This window comes from Camarhynchus parvulus, chromosome 11 (genome assembly GCF_901933205.1).
Source record: "Camarhynchus parvulus chromosome 11, STF_HiC, whole genome shotgun sequence".
Taxonomy (NCBI): domain Eukaryota; kingdom Metazoa; phylum Chordata; class Aves; order Passeriformes; family Thraupidae; genus Camarhynchus; species Camarhynchus parvulus.
In genome coordinates, this window is record NC_044581.1 from 884,597 (window position 1) to 900,869 (window position 16,273).

General features: G+C 54.0%; 1 protein-coding gene across 1 annotated transcript; it reads right to left on the reverse strand.

The window, feature by feature from the left end:
- Nucleotides 1–2,714: 2,714 nt before the first annotated feature.
- LOC115907951 (cytochrome b5) lies at nucleotides 2,715–12,479 on the reverse strand. Its single transcript, XM_030956188.1, has 5 exons — nucleotides 12,258–12,479; nucleotides 6,044–6,172; nucleotides 5,570–5,596; nucleotides 4,272–4,303; nucleotides 2,715–3,381 (listed from the first exon to the last, which is right to left on the reverse strand). The coding sequence occupies exons 1-5, from the start codon at nucleotides 12,417–12,419 to the stop codon at nucleotides 3,291–3,293; spliced, it is 441 nt and encodes a 146-aa protein (XP_030812048.1). The 5' UTR covers nucleotides 12,420–12,479; the 3' UTR covers nucleotides 2,715–3,290.
- Nucleotides 12,480–16,273: the final 3,794 nt, after the last annotated feature.

Genomic DNA, 16,273 nt, shown 5'->3' on the forward strand with positions numbered 1-16,273 from the left:
ACAGCCATGGGAGTGGGATGTTACATCCTTTTATAAGCAGACATGCAAATAGGACACAAAATCTATGGTCTCCATGTCATCTTTCCATTGAAAACAGCCCTCCTACACACTCTTCTCATGGAGGTGTGGTGTGGGAGCCCTGGGACCACAGGGCAGTGGTGCCACCATCACACACCATGTGGGTTCTTCCAGAGAAAATCCATGCCCATGGCTGCTCTGCCACTTGCTCATGGCCCTTCCAAAGGGGTGACTGGGATTATCAGGGTGGTGTAGGGAGCTGCCCTGCTGCAGTTTTTGAAACTCCCATTGTAATTACAGCACGGAATATTGCATGGACTCGGGAGCTGCCTGTGCAGTGCTCAGCCCCAAACTGCTGCTTCCCCAACACCCACAGGGACCATCGGGTCACTCAGCCACACATGCTGCTAATCATCCTTGGCACAGGCTCAGCACCAGCTTCTGCCAAGGAGAAGATTCTTCCTCTCCCAACAGGAAGGCAAATCCCTAGTCTGCCACAGCTCACTGACACTGGATATTTGAGCCCTGCAACATGGGAGTTACACACTCCAGGGTAACAGGGATGGAGTCACTAAACATCCCACACCTGTGGGAAGACAAGGTCCTGTACCTGTTAGTTTATAATAATGAGTTTATTGAACACAGCAAACACACAGCCTGGCACCTCCTGCCAGGCAGACAACCTCCAGGTACAAGAAATGGCATTTGGTGGGTGCCTGCATCATGGAACATGCACCAGCTCCCCCCAGGAACACCCTCAGACCTCCCACCCCTCCTCCACAAACCGTCAGCCCAATTAACAGTTACATTCTGCGTCATCAAGGAACTCGGGGTGGTGGAGAGGCAGAAAGGGCCGGCACTGCACTCCCAGGCAGCCCTACCAAGCTCACATTAACCACAGGAGCTGCCTCCGTGCTCGTATTTCCAGCTCCTCACTGAACCTCTCCTCCGCAGCACCTGAAGGAAGTGCAGCACAGCCCAGATTGAATTCCACCCACAGAGGTTTCTGTGGGGTGAAAGCTGAGACGGCTTTGTCCCAGCATTGTGCGGAGACCTGGCGGCAAACAGGGGCTGTGCGGGTTCAGCGTGGGGACAGAGCTGAACTGCCTCTGGAATCCTCACACAGAGTGAGTAAACAAGCTCTGTTAATGCCTCCCTCGCTGCCCGAGCCCTTTCACACCTGTGGGACCCAGCCTTGAGGCAGGAAGGGAATGAGAAGAGGCAGCATCACCACCACACCAGAGGACACCTGGAAGCACTGGGCTCTCTCCAGCCACCTCCCAGACATGCTGCCCCTTGTCATTAATGGAGAAGTGAGGACACTTCGATGTGGCTTCTGCAAATGCATCTCAAGCACCCTGAGGTCTGTGAGGAGCTGGCACATGTGCAGATAGAGGCTACTTGGGGTCCCACAAGGCACTGGACAAGGATCTTACCAGCTCCAAGAAGCCGTGGAACAAGACTGAGAGTCTCCCCTGGACAATTAATCCATTAAGAGGAAAAAAAGGTTCCATAACATATGGGAATGGACAGGCAACTTCCCCAAGAGTGGAGCAGCAAGAGCTCATAGCAAGGGTCAATAATGGCAAGATGTTCTTTAGAGCAACCAAAATGCAACTGAATGTAGACCACTGCCAGGAAAAGGGTATTAAAAAAAAAAAGTCTAAATCCAGGTAGAAGTGCTGCCTATGGAGGAAACAGGTGTGTTTCCAGCATCACACCTGCCCCGTTCCTCAGGCAAGCCTGGTGCTCCTGGATCCAAACCAGCTGACCTTTGTGGAATCTTGCACTGCCCTGAACAACCTCAACTCAGCAGGGTGATACTGTTGCCAACGTGTGCCTTCCAGCTTCAAAACCTTTCCCTAACACAGAATCTACTCTAAACTTCCCCAAACTGAGTTCATGGTTCACAATTTTGTGTTAAATGTGAAGCCCCGGCAGCGCTCTTACTCCAAGGTCCCTGGCCTTCAGTTTTAAAAAGCACAGTGTAAGTCTGCAACCAAGAATTTCTTCTACACAACCTTTGGAGGACATGGTAGTTTTGTGGAAGAGAGAAGAATCCCCATAACCCATGGCAGGTTTTCACAGCAGGACCCTAGGTTATCACTGCCCTTTTTGCTGCAATCCCAGGGGATGATCAGCTGTGCTGGAGGTCTGGATTGGGAACCAGTGTCGGTGGCACAGCCCTGCTGAAGGGCAGCGGGCACCAGGACACCACTTCCCTTTATTTAGCAGACCCCAAAGCCCCAGATCAGTGTGCTGGAAGAGCTGGACAGGTTCCTGCCTCAGCACAGGAAGCAAACTGTGCACTGTCTGCACTTCAAGGCCGACTGCACAACACACAAAAACAGAGCAAGAGGGAATTACTCTCCTCTATTCCCAGACAAAACCAGCATTATCCACAAATCCCAAATGCATTTCTTTTCCCTGTTCATTTTGGGAGAAGAGACCAGATTTAATTGTTTTCCCCATCTGGTGCACATTCACAGTACGTAAGAATGAGTTTAGTTTCCCATCCATGTGTCAGATCATGACCTCAGGGAGAAAGAAAAATCTGCATTTCCAGAAGCCACATGCCAGTTCCCACTGGCTCTGCACAGCACAAAACACCCAAACCAACCAGGATTCAGTATAAGTTGCTCACAGGATATACATTGCAAAGGGACAAGTACAAATATTACAAAATGAACGGAATCACTTTTAAAATCCATGTATTTGTTTAACCGTTAAAAACAGACAGGAACAGAAAGAGGTGGCCAAACCAACAACTCCCTGCCGCTCCAGTTAGTGCTGCCTGCACGCTCTGGGAACGTTCTTGCAGAACCAAACTCTGGACATCCTTCCTGGCAAGGGCTGGAGACAACTGGCAGATGATTCCCGACTGTATGAAGGGCTGAGGCAGAGCCACAGGCCCGGGGCAGCTCTTTTGTGGTGTCTGGCTTAACGCAAAAGCATTGAGAGAAAAGGTTGTCTGGGGTCATGTCAGAGAGCCAGAGAGAGCGAGAGAGAGCATGAGGGACACCACACCAAGGGCAGGGAGTAACAGAAGTTCCTCTTTCCCTGCCACTGCAAGAGGAAAGTACAACAGATCTGTGGGTCCCAGAGTTAGGATAGAGTTTGGAATTAGCTTGGTCCCATAGATATCAACATCACTTGACAGACTCAGAGCTAAAAGCAAGGCAGGAAGGCTAAGGGCAGCAGAACTCCACGTGTGGCACACACACACTCTCTCTCCCTCTTTTCAGGCTGTCTGAGGCCCCAGCAAGGCCAGCTCAGGAGCTTTTCCCATCTGCCATGTAGTAACGATACATTAAACCTAAGACCAGTGCTCCAAAGATGGGGATCAGCCATGTCGACCAGAAACTATGGGGAGAGAAAAAGAAACAACAAACTAAAACATGCACACCACAGAAACCAGAAGAAAGCACCTAGTTAATAATCCATTCCCCATATTCATCCCTTGTTACACATGCAGGGAATGCCTGGGAGCTGTGCCCACAGGCTGGCCCCTAACCATGGCCACAGCTGGGGCAGCCCCACTGTCCCCAGGCACAGGCTCTGCCAGCCCCCACGGGAGCCCCAGGAGTGGCCTCGTGCCTTATAAAATAGCAGCTGGATGGCTGCAGTTTCCAGCTTGGCACATCCAGAGACCAGTGGGGGGGGTTTGTTGTTGGTTTGGTTTTATTTTCCTTAAATAAGTCAGGCTGTAATTTGTGATGTACAAACAACACTGTTGACTCAAGGATGGCAACGGCTACAGCTGTGCCCCAGTAAATCTGCCTTGCTCAGACTCCAGAGGCTCACCCTCAGCAGCCTCCTGAACAAAACCTCCTGCACCAGCTGCAGGAGACCAGGGCCCTGAGCTGGTTTTAAGGATTTTCAACTAGACTGGGCTGGTCATGGTAAAATCCTCCAAAAACCCACCCACCACTGTGTTGTGCCACCCCTGGGCCCACAGCGGCCACCCAAACACCCCCTGTGGTTATGGGGATGCAGCCAGTGCCGTGCAACACCAGCACAGGGGGCAGAGAATTCCACACACTGGCATGCTGGTTCTGCCCAGTGCAGAGCAGGGCCGGGCTCACATCCAGCAAGGGAGGTGCACGCTCTGGCACTTGCTTTGGAGGATCTGCTTGCCAGGACACTGCAGCACATCCCCAGGGATTTGCCTGCCCTTCAGAGTTAACATGCAGCTCTACAAACAGGGTCCCAACCCCTCCATTTCTCACTCTTATTTTCAGGAGATACTATACCTGGTTTGGCCTGAGGATGTCCTACTTGGATTCTGGAAGAGGAAAGAGTCAGTTAGCAGGGGAACAAAGAAACATTAAATGTGTGCTAATAAGACAAGCCTGAACGTGTGATTACAAATACAGAGGGAAAATAACCCTCCCCTCCCAAACACCCCCTGTCACCAGCGTGGCTGCTTTTGGGGATGTTTGCTGTCATCTTCATGTTCTTGCCATCAATCCAATCAGCCCCACCCAGTCACCAGCTTCATGTGGGAACTTGCACCCCTCTCAAAATAAGGCCTTGCTTATTGCATCACAGTTTTGGGGTGGTTTTGTGCTTCCCCCTTATTTATTTGTACATTACTGATTCTCTCTCTTGCTGCCATCTTTAAATTAAACTGGAACCTCCTTTAATACAGATGATAAACTCTGGAGAGAGCCCTCAGCTGTGCATAACGTGCTGGACTTATTGATCAGAAGAGAAAAATACTTGAATAAAGTATTTAACTCAGATCCAAGAGAGCTACTCTGATCATCATTGATTTCTGTGCACATTTTCAGCACGTGTTTATGAATTGGAATTGAATGAAACAATAGATTTTAAAGTGAATATGTACATAATCACACAGCTCCATATCTAAGCATAGGCTTTACCCAGCCTGTGTTATCCTTGATTTCTCTGCAGACAGTTCCCTTCTGGATTCCTGCTGCTCTGCAAGTGTTCCTGCTCAGAGGAACATCTCCTGAAAGCCTTGTTGAAGGCAGAGTTGTGCCCTGTGCAGGCCTCCCAGCCCAGCCAGCTGCGAGGCACATGTTTACCTCCCAGCTGGGATTCTATTTATTGCCTTTTCCCTCTCCCCATCCCTTCCAAAGGCATTTTTGCAACACTCTGCCCTGTTCTACTCCAGGAGTACCTGAGTGTTAAGCAACACCACTGATCCCTGAGGCAGTTAACAGAGAATTCCTGTTTGCCAGCCAGCCCCTGTTGCTGTCTCCTGGCTCGGAGGGAACAACAAGGAAACCAGTTCCGTGGTCAGGACACAGCCAGAAATGCAAAAAATGGTCTGTGGCTCAAGGTGTGGAAAAAACATCACTGCTGCCAGCAGAGAAAGGGCACAAAAACTCACTTCCAATTTCACACTGAGGTGCCCGCTGAGGTTCAGAACAAAAACAAAGGTAGAATTTGCTTGGGAAATTTATTCGTGTGTAGTTTGCGTAAACATAAAGCCACAAGCTCCACAGGAAAAAAGAAGGGGGAAAAAAGCCTCCAAAAGACGTGACAGTAAATAAAAGCAGACAACTGAAATGCTAGAGCTTACCTTAGAACCTCCCTTCTCACGATCATTCTGTCAGGCGGAAAAAGAAGAAGAAAGAGGTAAGTGCTGACTTCAAAGGGAGGCTGCAGCCTTTATGAGGGAATTGTTCTGTACAAAGGTAATTGCCTGGGCTCAGTTTTCAAACAAGTCCTTCCTTTGGCACCCAAAGGCAGGCAGAAAGGTGTCTGTGCCCCTGGGAACTCTCACCCTCCTGAGCTCAGATTTAAAAGGCAAAAGTGGATTATGCTTCCACCAGCTACAGAGGGAACCCATGAACTCAGCTTAAGTGCCCCGATTTAAATGAAGTGAGAAATCTGTTCTGAATGGTGGAAGGAGAAGACTAATTTAGTTCAGTTTCCCCAACAGAAACCCTGGACAACACAGGGACTGCCTGAGCCCCTCAACTACTAACTTATTTCCCAAGACACAGCCTGGAATCTTTGTCTGGGGGTTACACTCACCGGTGGAGGCACTCACCGGGTGCACCTCTCCAATGTAGTACTGCTTCAGCATTTCCCTGGCATCTGTGGAATGCCCCACGTCTTCAAAGCTCTCAGTGGCATCTCTGCCAGCTTGCTCAAGCAACACCTCTTCTCCACCTGGGTGCTGGAAGAGAAGAGTCCAGGTGAGCCAAGGGCTGGATGCAGAAAGGCAGTGAGGATGTCATCAGCCTTCCTCCCAGCCCCACTGCTGGATGCCTCAAGCAGCGTCATCAATAAAATCTGCCAGAGGTTCAATTGTCCAACCCTCTCCTCAGGAATTCACAGACACCACTGGAGGAAAGGATATTCTACTTCTTGAGGTACTACAAAAATGATGTTTGGCTGACCCTGCACACGGGTGTGCAATACTGAACTTGATCCTGTGCGCAACCACCAGTGACATGGGGGGAGGAAATCATGAAGTACCACAAAAGTGATACTGTTTAATATCATCACTGATTTCAGAGATCCAGAGCTACAGCAGCCAAACCCCCAGGAGCTCCACAGTGGCAGTGCCGCTGCTGTGGGTGGCAGCAGTCACAGCTGACTCTCAGATGGGATGAAGAGGCACAAACCCCGGGTGCGGCTCTGCTGTCTCTGTCCACTGCCAATGTCACAATTCCAGGCACAGCCTGGCAATGGAAAGCACCACCCACAGACCTAGCAAAGGCCAATCCCTTTACAGCCTGAGTGTGAACCACCAGCTAATCCAGCTACACCAATAAAGTGGTCACACATCCCAGGGCACTCACAAGGACTAACCCAGTGTTCCAGGGCTTCAGGCAACCAGCCCTGAACTGGAGAAGAGACACTACATTTCAGATCAAAGGACCAACACACCTGCTTCTCTCTGCCACATCCTTCTCCTTCCCACAGACGCAGAGCAGTTGCCACCCCCCCTCTTCCTTCAGTTCATCTGCTTTTGCTGCCAGAATATTCCCTCCAGGCCATCCCACCTCGTACCAAACACAGGGTGGACACAAACCAGCCCCCCTGGTTGCTGCAGTGGGCTGCTGCAGGCAATCCTGCAATCCTCCTATCACAGCTCTTTATTTGGAATAAAGCCCTTTATTGTCCAGGTATGTCACCAAACCAACACAGAGCTTTCTCAGAGCCACAAAGGGCAAAGTGGAGGGACACAGTTTGTCACAGGCAGTTATCAGGTGGCTGAGCTGGGCCACCAGGTGAGGCTTCATTCATGGCTCATTCCCTGTGTCCAGCTGCAGTTTTTCTGGCTGCCCCTTCTCTCACACCAACCCCCAGGCTCACTGATCCCAGAGGAGTCAGATCAGGGACTACTGGATGTTATCTGTTCACACTGCTCAGAACAACTGTCAGTTTCCAGCTAAGATCCACTGAAAAGCTGCCCATTTATCTGAGAGTTTTAGAATAACTCCTCACGGTTGCCTCACCAGAAATCTCATATTTCAGACAGGAAAATACCTGAATTTTAAGCAGACAACCTACTTTTCCTAATGATTCACCCTAGCAGAACAGACAAAACCCTGCAGCAACAGGGAACGTGCAGTGGATCTTTCAGTGACATCCAGTCTCTCCGTAGGCAAGAGACAAGAGGAAGGAGAACAGTAAAGTTCACTCTTCTTTACATCTCTGCCTCTGAAGCCTTTCTATGCATGTGCTAAATCCACAATTATTTATTTGTGCACATCTGTCTTTTTCTACAATCTCCAAGCCCAAAAGAAAAAGACCTTCAAAATATTTTGGCATGTCCTATTTCTGAAGGGCTCTGTCCTCCAGACAGCACCGCTGCAGCCAAACAATTCCCACCTTGTCCTAGCCCAGCAAACATAAACCCAGACTATTTGTACAGGAAGTCACGGACTCTGCCACAAAACTGCCCAAAGCTACAGCTCAGCTGCTGCAGGAAAACAGGGAAACAGTGGTGCAAACTATGGGGGGGAGGAAGACTACTTCAGGGGAAACAGTGGCTGGAAAACGTCCCTTTCTGACAAGAAACAGCCAAAAGCAAACCAGGAGGAGAGAGGTGACAATAAAACTGGGTTCTCTGTGTCACTGGACCCTCAGCACACAGAGTAACAGTGACTTGGAACTGAGGGCACGCAGCAAAGGCCTCCAAGAGCACATCCCGAACCTCCACAGGGAGAGAGCCTGGAGCCCCCTCCCCACAAACCCCCAGAACCTGTCTGCAAATGTCTGGCTGGGAACTGCTGGTACAGACCTGCTGGAGACACAAAGGAGCTCAGCAGCAACACTAAGCTCCAGGACTAATTAGATCACTGTGTCAGGTAAGAGATAAGAACACCACGTTGAGGAGGGGTGAAACTTTCATCCCTAGTGCTCAGAGTTAAAGAAATAAACCAGGAGAGGGAAGAGTGTTCCTGTGCAATAATCATGTCCAGCACCATCCAAGCCAGAACCAGGGATGAGCAGTCACTTGGAGGAATGATCCACACATCCTGCACAGTGCTGGGTGTAAGGCAGGGAAAAGGTTTTCCAAAAACACCTCTGCCAACCTGGGGCAAGTCAGCATGAGGAAACTCAGGTGTCTGGTGTTCCTCCTTCACTATACCTGAAACCAACTGAGCCATTTGGGTCAGTGCTGTCACAGCCCAGGCTCCTTCCAGCTGGGAACTGGAAATGGATTCCTGCTCCACTTATCAGGGGGATCGGGAACAGCAGCATGTGCTGAGACACGGAGCTGTGGGGGCTGCTGGGGCTTGTGTGCTCAGATATCAGACACAAGAGCTTCCTGGAGAAACATGGATCTCCACACTCCCCATGTCATATGTGAAAATGGACAGAAACTGTATTCCTCCAGCAGAACTGTAAATAAGTCTCTTACAGATTGTGCACAAGTTAAAAGCTCAGATTTTGATACCCTTGTGGTGAAGTGTGAGTCTGACAGAGCCCAGAGCTCCTGCAGGAGGTACAGCTGCCTCCCTCCACCCCAAGCACACAGCCTGCTGCTCCAGCCACAGCCTGCACGTGCTTATCTAGACCACTGCAACCAGGAGCAGTAACAGATATCCTGGTGTGGTCCACTTACCCAGATCTGGGACAAAACAGATCACCATAAGGCTCTCTTAGATTTTAAAATAATCCCATTTGATTTCAGGCACTCACAGGCTCTCTCTCTGCATCTCCCAGGAACACCTGCAGCACTTCAGCTGCTGTCTTTGCACTTCTCCTGGATTTAGTTCATGTTCTTACAATTCAGTAAATTTTCTTATGTGACAGATGTCCTGTTACTCCTATTACACATAATGTGAACTGGAAACTTTAACTGGCCTACACTTCCAGCAGCACATGGATTTTGGGTTGGCTGACGTGCAGTGTGTAATTTGCAGGAATTGTGAAGCCAAATTCAGCCTTTCAGCGGTGCCTTCTTCAGGATTGCACAACCCCACCCACGGAACGTGCCAGCACCCTGAGCAATGCCAGCCAGATCTGTGAGCAAAGGCCAGGAAGGGCACCCAGCAGCTCCTGCTCCAGTGACCACACAGGGCAGGGGGACACACGACAGGCCCTGAGCTCTGCAGCTCCAGCTGCCCAGGGAACTGCAGCTCCAGAGCACGCTGGCACTGCTGGTTCCAGCACTCTGCAGCTCCAGAGCACACAGGCACTGCTGGTTCCAGCACTCTGCAGCTCAGGCGCGCGCACTGCTGGTTCCAGCACTCTGCAGCTCCAGAGCACACAGGCACTGCTGGTTCCAGCACTCTGCAGCTCCAGAGCACACAGGCACTGCTGGTTCCAGCACTCTGCAGCTCCAGAGCACACAGGCACTGCTGGTTCCAGCACTCTGCAGCTCCAGAGCACACAGGCACTGCTGGTTCCAGCACTCTGCAGCTCCAGAGCACATGGCACTGCTGGTTCCAGCACTCTGCAGCTCCAGAGCACACTGGCACTGCTGGTTCCAGCACTCTGCAGCTCCAGAGCACACTGGCACTCCTGACAAGCACTCCTGGTTCCAGTGGCTGTACAGCGCTCCCCAGCACTCCAGAGGGTAACACTACAAAGAGGATTTCTGCCAATAAATTAAGCCTTGATCTCCAGCTCCCCTGTGTCACTCTTGCCACAAGGGGTGTGCACAGCCCAGCGTTGTGTCAGCCACGCTGGCACAGCTCAACAGTGCCCTTATTCTTCTCCCTCTCCCTCGTCCAAGTGGGTCCTTTTATGTCAGAAAAACGCAGATGGGAAAAAGGGCCTGGAAAGGACAGAGTGAAATATCATCTCAGGGTGAAACGCCACCTCAAGGTGACACTCAGGGCACTGCTAACCTGGCTTGCTGGAGGGACTGAAGGGTTTTTCTGGGCTCACTTATAATTCCAAAGGTGTCCCAGGGAGCAGGTCCCAGACCCCATTTTAGAGAGAACATCGAGGTGAAGACTCAACCTCCCTGCAGTGTCCCCACTCTGAATCACAGCACAGACAAGTGTAACACAAGAGTCACAGCTCCTGCAGCTGCTACAGCTCATTCTGGCTCTTCCTAAACTCCAACCCAGCATTTTCTTATTCAGAAACCAGTTGTGAATGGCTTTTCCAAGTTTTTGCCCGGTCTTCCCCTGCATCTACGTAGCCTTTGTGCACCCAAAACTCCCTCCCACCAAACTGTCCTGCCTCCACCTTGCACATCTCATCCCACCAAACTGCCCTGCCTGGAGAAAAGGAGGCTCAGGGGGACCCTCTGCCTGTGCACAGCTCCCTGACAGGCTGGACAGCAGCAGGAATCCCTTCATGGAAAGGGCTGTTCATTGGCAGGGGCTGCCCAGGGAGGGTTGGAGTCCCCATCCCTGGAGGTGTCCAAGGAACACCTGGAGGTGGCACTCAGTGCTGGGGACAAGGTGGGGATTGGGCACAGCTCGGACTCCATGGTCTGGGAGGGATTTTCCAGCCTGGACAATTCTGTGATTTGGTCATTTTCTGGGCCCAAAGAAAAAACCAGATTGTGTCCAACTTTATAAATAAATACTGAGAGCTGCAGAGCAAGGCACAGCCTCCAGCTGCCAGGTGATCACCCCTCCTGCCTGATGCACCAGTACCCTCTCCACAGCACCTCTGTCACTCCACAGCACACAGGCTTCAACCACGTGGGCCTGGAGGGAAACCAGAGCTGAATTCAGTCCAGCAGAACCAACAAGCTGGACAAGTGCATTTCAATGAAGTGTCTTCTTTGGAGCTGGTTCAGGCCAACCTTTGTACACAGCCCTGCAAATGCCACAGTCTCTGCTGTTATTTTAAACTGGGATAAACCCCTTAGAAATTTTCATAGAACCACAGAATATCCTGAGCTGGAAAGGACCCACAGGTATCATCAAGTTCAACCCCAGCCCTACACAGACACCCCAACCACCCCACCCTGGGCATCCCTGGCAGTGCTGTCCAAAGGCTCCCGGAGCTCTGGCAGCCTCGGGGCTGTGCCCATTCTCTGGGGAGCCTGGGCAGTGCCAGCATCCTCTGGGGGAGAACCTTTCCTGATATCCACCCTAAATTTCCCCTAGCACAACTTCATGCCCTTCCCTCGGGCATTACTATTTTGTTACTGTTTATTCCCACTCCATTCCCAGCTCTCACCCGTTAGGACACCACTCTCAACCTTCTCAACATCAGAAGACAAAAGCAGTGAGTCTTGAAGGATTTTTTTGTCCCCACAGCCAAGGGAAGCGGAGATTGGGCAGAAGCTGCATTGTTTGCAAAGCCCCGGCGCGCGGTCCCCTCGGGCAGGCAGCAGAGTGGTGGCTGCGGTGTCACGGTCACCTCCGAGTTCTGGGGTGCCCCTGCAGCCCTCACATCCAAAGTGCCCCGATCCCGCTCACCCTTCGAGGTGCGGAGTGAGGCCCCGTGATTGACGGAAACCTCCCCGGCCCCTGCCTGAACAGATTCCCCGGGAGCCCTGGAATTGCCTCAGAGGAGCCCAGCACAGCCCCTGCCCCCGGCTGCCACAGCGACCCGCCATCCCGTCCGCGCCTCGGAGGCAGAGGCGCGGCCATGAGGCCCAGAGAGCCCGCACGGCCCGGCCCGGCCCGGGGAGCTGCCCCCGGGACGCCGGGACCGCCCCGAACCCCGGCCGGGCCTGTTCGCCCCCTCCTCTCACCCCCGGCCCCGGCATCTCTGTCCCCAGGGCAGCCCCCGGCCCTGCAGGGTCCTCCCGCCCCTCTGGACCCCACAGACCCCCCGGCTCTCCCCGCTCCCCTCAGGGCCGGGCCGGGCTGCCCCACCGCAGGCCTCACCTCCTCCAGGAACCGGGTGACATCGTAGACGCGCCCGTGGATCACCAGCCAGGCCTCACGGCTGGAGTTCCGCTTCGCCACCTCCTCCAGGGTGAACACGGGCGCGGGCCCGTCCCCGGCCGCCGCCGCCGCCGCGGCCTCTCCACGCCGCCCGCCCTCCATGCTGCCCGGCGCGGCTCCGCGGAACGCGTGGCCTGACCCGCGCCGGCCGCCTTAGCGATGGCAACGCCCCGCGCGGGCTCCGTTGTGCTCGGGGACCAATAGGAAGCAAGCCAGAGGGGGGCGCCGCCGGCGCAGCCAATGGGAGGGCGCGGCGGCGGGCGTGGGCCAATGGGGAGCGGCCGGGGCGAAAGGCGGGAAACGGCGCGCGAGTGTCGCCTCTCAGGCGACACCGGGATCGGGATCCCAGCCCCGGGCCCGTCTGTCCCGGGCCCGTCTGTCCCGGCTCACCTCTCAGCCCCGGGCCCGTCTGTCCCGGGCCCGTCTGTCCCGGCTCCACCCTCAGCCCCGATCCCCCCTCAGCCCCGGGCCCGTCTGTCCCGGCTCCACCCTCAGCCCCGATCCCCCCTCAGCCCCGGGCCCGTCTGTCCTGCTCCCCCCTCAGCCCCCGCTCCCCCATTCCTGGCTCCGAGCCGCCCTGTTACCTCCGTGCCCATCAGCAACCCGCCCTCAGCTTTTCCAGTGTCCCTTGCAGTTCGTCCTGCGTGTTTGTAAAACAAGTGTGATCCCGCAGCCTTGGAACGAGCCGGTGGCGGTGCAGCACATCCCCAGGCCCTGACTCCCAGGTTCCAAAGCCAAGTTCACATCCAGGCCTGACGAGAAGCGCTGGGGAATCCTCTCCTCCCTCCAGCTGCGTGGAGCAGGGTCAGGGTCAGAGGCCGCTCAGAAGCTCCGGGACCCGAGTCACTCTTGAACCCCGTGGTTTCCCTTTGTGAAGTGGCATTTGTGGAATGTATTTCCTTGCACTTGCAGCACAGGTACGAGGCTGGGCGGTGCATGTTTGTTTAACAAGTGCTGAGGAGGCAGAAAGGCCATGCTGTCAGTGCTGAGCTGTGAGCAGCACTGGCTAAAGGTTGAAGCTGTGTGCAGGGAGAGCCCAGCCGGTCACAAATCCCTCCAAAGGGAGCTCAGGTGAAGTTCTCTGTTTGGACAAGGCCATACATTCACCTCCCCAGATATTGGGGTGTAAAAGGCTCAGCCTGTTCTGAAACCTCTCCACAGTCACCTAGTCAATATTAAATATTAATTATTAATAATTGAGCTGCTGCTCCTTTTGGTCCTTTCTGTCTACCTTTTCCCAGTCATCAGGGCTGTTTCCCTGGTGCTGTGTGTGATCCAGGATTTTGGGTTTCCAGCTCCTTGATGTGCCAGGCAGCCCCGCTCTTGGCACCTTTCCAAACCAATGTCTTTCCTTCTAGATCCTTCCCTTTCCTTCTAGATCCAACCCAGCTCCAATGGGATGAGTTACCTTTGCTCAGATTGGTTCAGAGTTTCTGTAATGTGCTTCATGGATTTCTTAGTAACTGCCTTTGTGCTTCCTCCTCTCCATCCCTCATGCCTGGAGGGTTTCTCTGTGGGTTTCAAAGAAATCTCATGACCCTCCTCCACATTTCCCTTGTCCCCTGTTCCACTGCTCTCTGGTGTTCTGTGCCTCTCCCCTGCTTTTCTAAGGCCAGAATGGTCCTGGAAGGGACCTTAGAGCTCCCCCAGTGCCACCCAGCCATGGCAGGGACACCTTCCCCTGTCCCAGGTGCTCCCAGCCCCATGTCCAGCCTGGCCTTGGGCAGCCCCAGCTGCTGTGGGAGCTGCTGTCCTGCCTGGTGCTCCAGCACAGAGCCTGCTGACCAGGGACCCTGGTGCTTTTCCTGTTCTGTTTCCTGCTCTAACTCCTCCAGAAGGATGTGACAGGCACGAGACCACGGCCACATGCAGATCCTGTTCCCTGGAATATTTTCTTTCATCTGTAATCACTTCATCAAAAGCCATAAATCAGTGAGGGGAGGCTCCAGTGCACAAGCACGGCTGCAATTTGTGCCTTCCTGCCCAGTGCTTTGTTTGGCACGTGGAACCCCAAAGCTTTTCCTGAAAAACGGATGGTGACACCACAGGAGGACTCAGTGAAACTGCAAAGTGAGGCCACAGCCACTCCTGGTCCTGCTTCCATCATCCCTGCTTCCTCTTTGTTTATTGGAGACGATTCAGGGAGCAAAGCAGTGGGTTGATTTTTGCATTCTCTCTGGAATTCACCATTCCAGGCTTGTTTTCCAGTCCTGGGTGCTGTTACCACCCAGCTGGCTAAGGCAGACCCTGAAGTGGTGCGGGAGGGAAGCCTGGATTGGGGTGCCAATGCTGTGCCCTCCCCACTCCAGAAACACACCAGGAATTGTCACCTTCTCCAGCTCTGCTCTTGTGACATCTGTCACGTCACCACCCCATCCAAACCCTGCCAGGAACTGCAGAGACCTTGTGGATCTCAAATCTGCCAGGTGGGATGGGAGGGGACCTCCTGAACATCCAAAGGGGTGACACCTTCCCCAGAGAGCACTGGAGGAGGACATGGCAGCCCAGAGGGACATGGAGAGCAGGCAGAAAGAGGAGGCATGGGGAGTTTTCCCAAGTGAAACCAGGTGGCTCTCGAGTGGCTGTGTCCTGGTGTCTCAGAGAGGAATCTTGCTCTGCTTCCCTTGGGAGAGGACTCCAGGACTCTCTTTCCTGACCTTTGTGCAAAAATGAGTGAAATTACTCAAAATCCTAAACTTGTGCAGGGCCAGCGGGATCTGCTGAAGTGGTGGCACATCTGATGGAGCCGTGTGGATCACAGAGCTCCCTGGAACCCACGGGATTTCTGGCTAGGAGAGCAAAGTCAGCCTCTGAAGGGCTGTGGCAGGGCTGGACTCGGCTGTTCCTGGGGCTGATTGGGCCCTTCCTGGATGGAGGGGACAGAGCTGAATCCCGGGTCCCACCCTGGCACCTCCTCCTGCTTCTTGCCACAGAGAAAGAGCAAAACCCCTTTGTCCATGACTATTGCAGGTGGAACAGGGCTTGGCGCAGAGCGGGGCCCTGGGTCAGCTCCTCAGCCCCGGACGCAGCTGTGGGTGCCACATCCTCCTCGGCATTCCAAGCGCGTCCTGCTCCCACCCTGCTCCCCAGGGCAGTCCCCCCGCCCCAGGTGACCCCTCTGCCTCACACAGATCATTACTTTTATCTTCCCTTGTTTCCCAATAAAAATCCCTCCCAGTTTTTCTGCTTTCCGTCTGACACACGGATTTTTCCCATGTGTGTTTCCTCCTGTCCTGGCCTGGGGCAGGGGGAAGGGAGGATCCCAGATCACCTCATGCCAGAGGAATTTTCACGTGCTTTTCCATCTCAGGTGAGAGAGCCTCCAGGACAGAGTCAGGAATGTCCCCTGGGCCGAGGAGACACCCCAGAGTGGCAGAGAAGCACTCCATGATCCCGAGGATCAGCTCCCAGTGCCTTCCCCTCCAGGCACCAGTTCTGCTTGGGAATTAGGGAGCTCGCTGGGAAGGCAGGACTTGGAATTCATTTCCCAGGTCTGAGTGACTGTGGGACAACCCATGCCCTAAAATCCTGCCCAGGGGCCTGGTTTGCTGTTCCAGGTGAGGGGGATCAGCAGGTGGCTGGAGCACAGAGCACAGGAGAGCGGGGGTTGTTCAGAAGACAAGGAAAAGAAAAAAACCCGTGCGTGCACTGGGAGGGCGGCACTGCCAGCTGCGGGTGACACGAGTTTAACACACCCAGGCCTGCTCAGGTGACACACTCGCTCAGGGATCTCAGCACTTACAGGCGGGCTGTGGGTGCTGTTTCGCTGCTGTGGGTGCCGTGGGACGGGCAGCGGGCCGACCCCGAGCCCGCAGGGACCGGCTGTGCCCCCGCTGTGTCCCCGCCTGCGCCCCCGGCTCTGGCCCTGGCTGCGCCCCCGCCCGCGCCGCTCCCGCCGCCCTTCCCGGCGGGGCCCGCCAGTTTCCTCCCGGCCGCCAGAGGGCGACAACGCTTAG

What these genes read in the sequence shown, in the direction of transcription:
- LOC115907951 (XM_030956188.1), bottom strand. Translation starts at nt 12,419, where the DNA reads ATGGAGGGCGGGCGGCGTGGAGAGGCCGCGGCGGCGGCGGCGGCCGGG. An exon ending in ACATTGGAGAGGTGCACCCG is followed by an intron (nt 5,597 to 6,043) that starts GTGAGTGCCTCC and finishes TCCGCCTGACAG; the next exon opens with AATGATCGTGAGAAGGGAGG. An exon ending in GTGAGAAGGGAGGTTCTAAG is followed by an intron (nt 4,304 to 5,569) that starts GTAAGCTCTAGC and finishes TTCCTCTTCCAG; the next exon opens with AATCCAAGTAGGACATCCTC.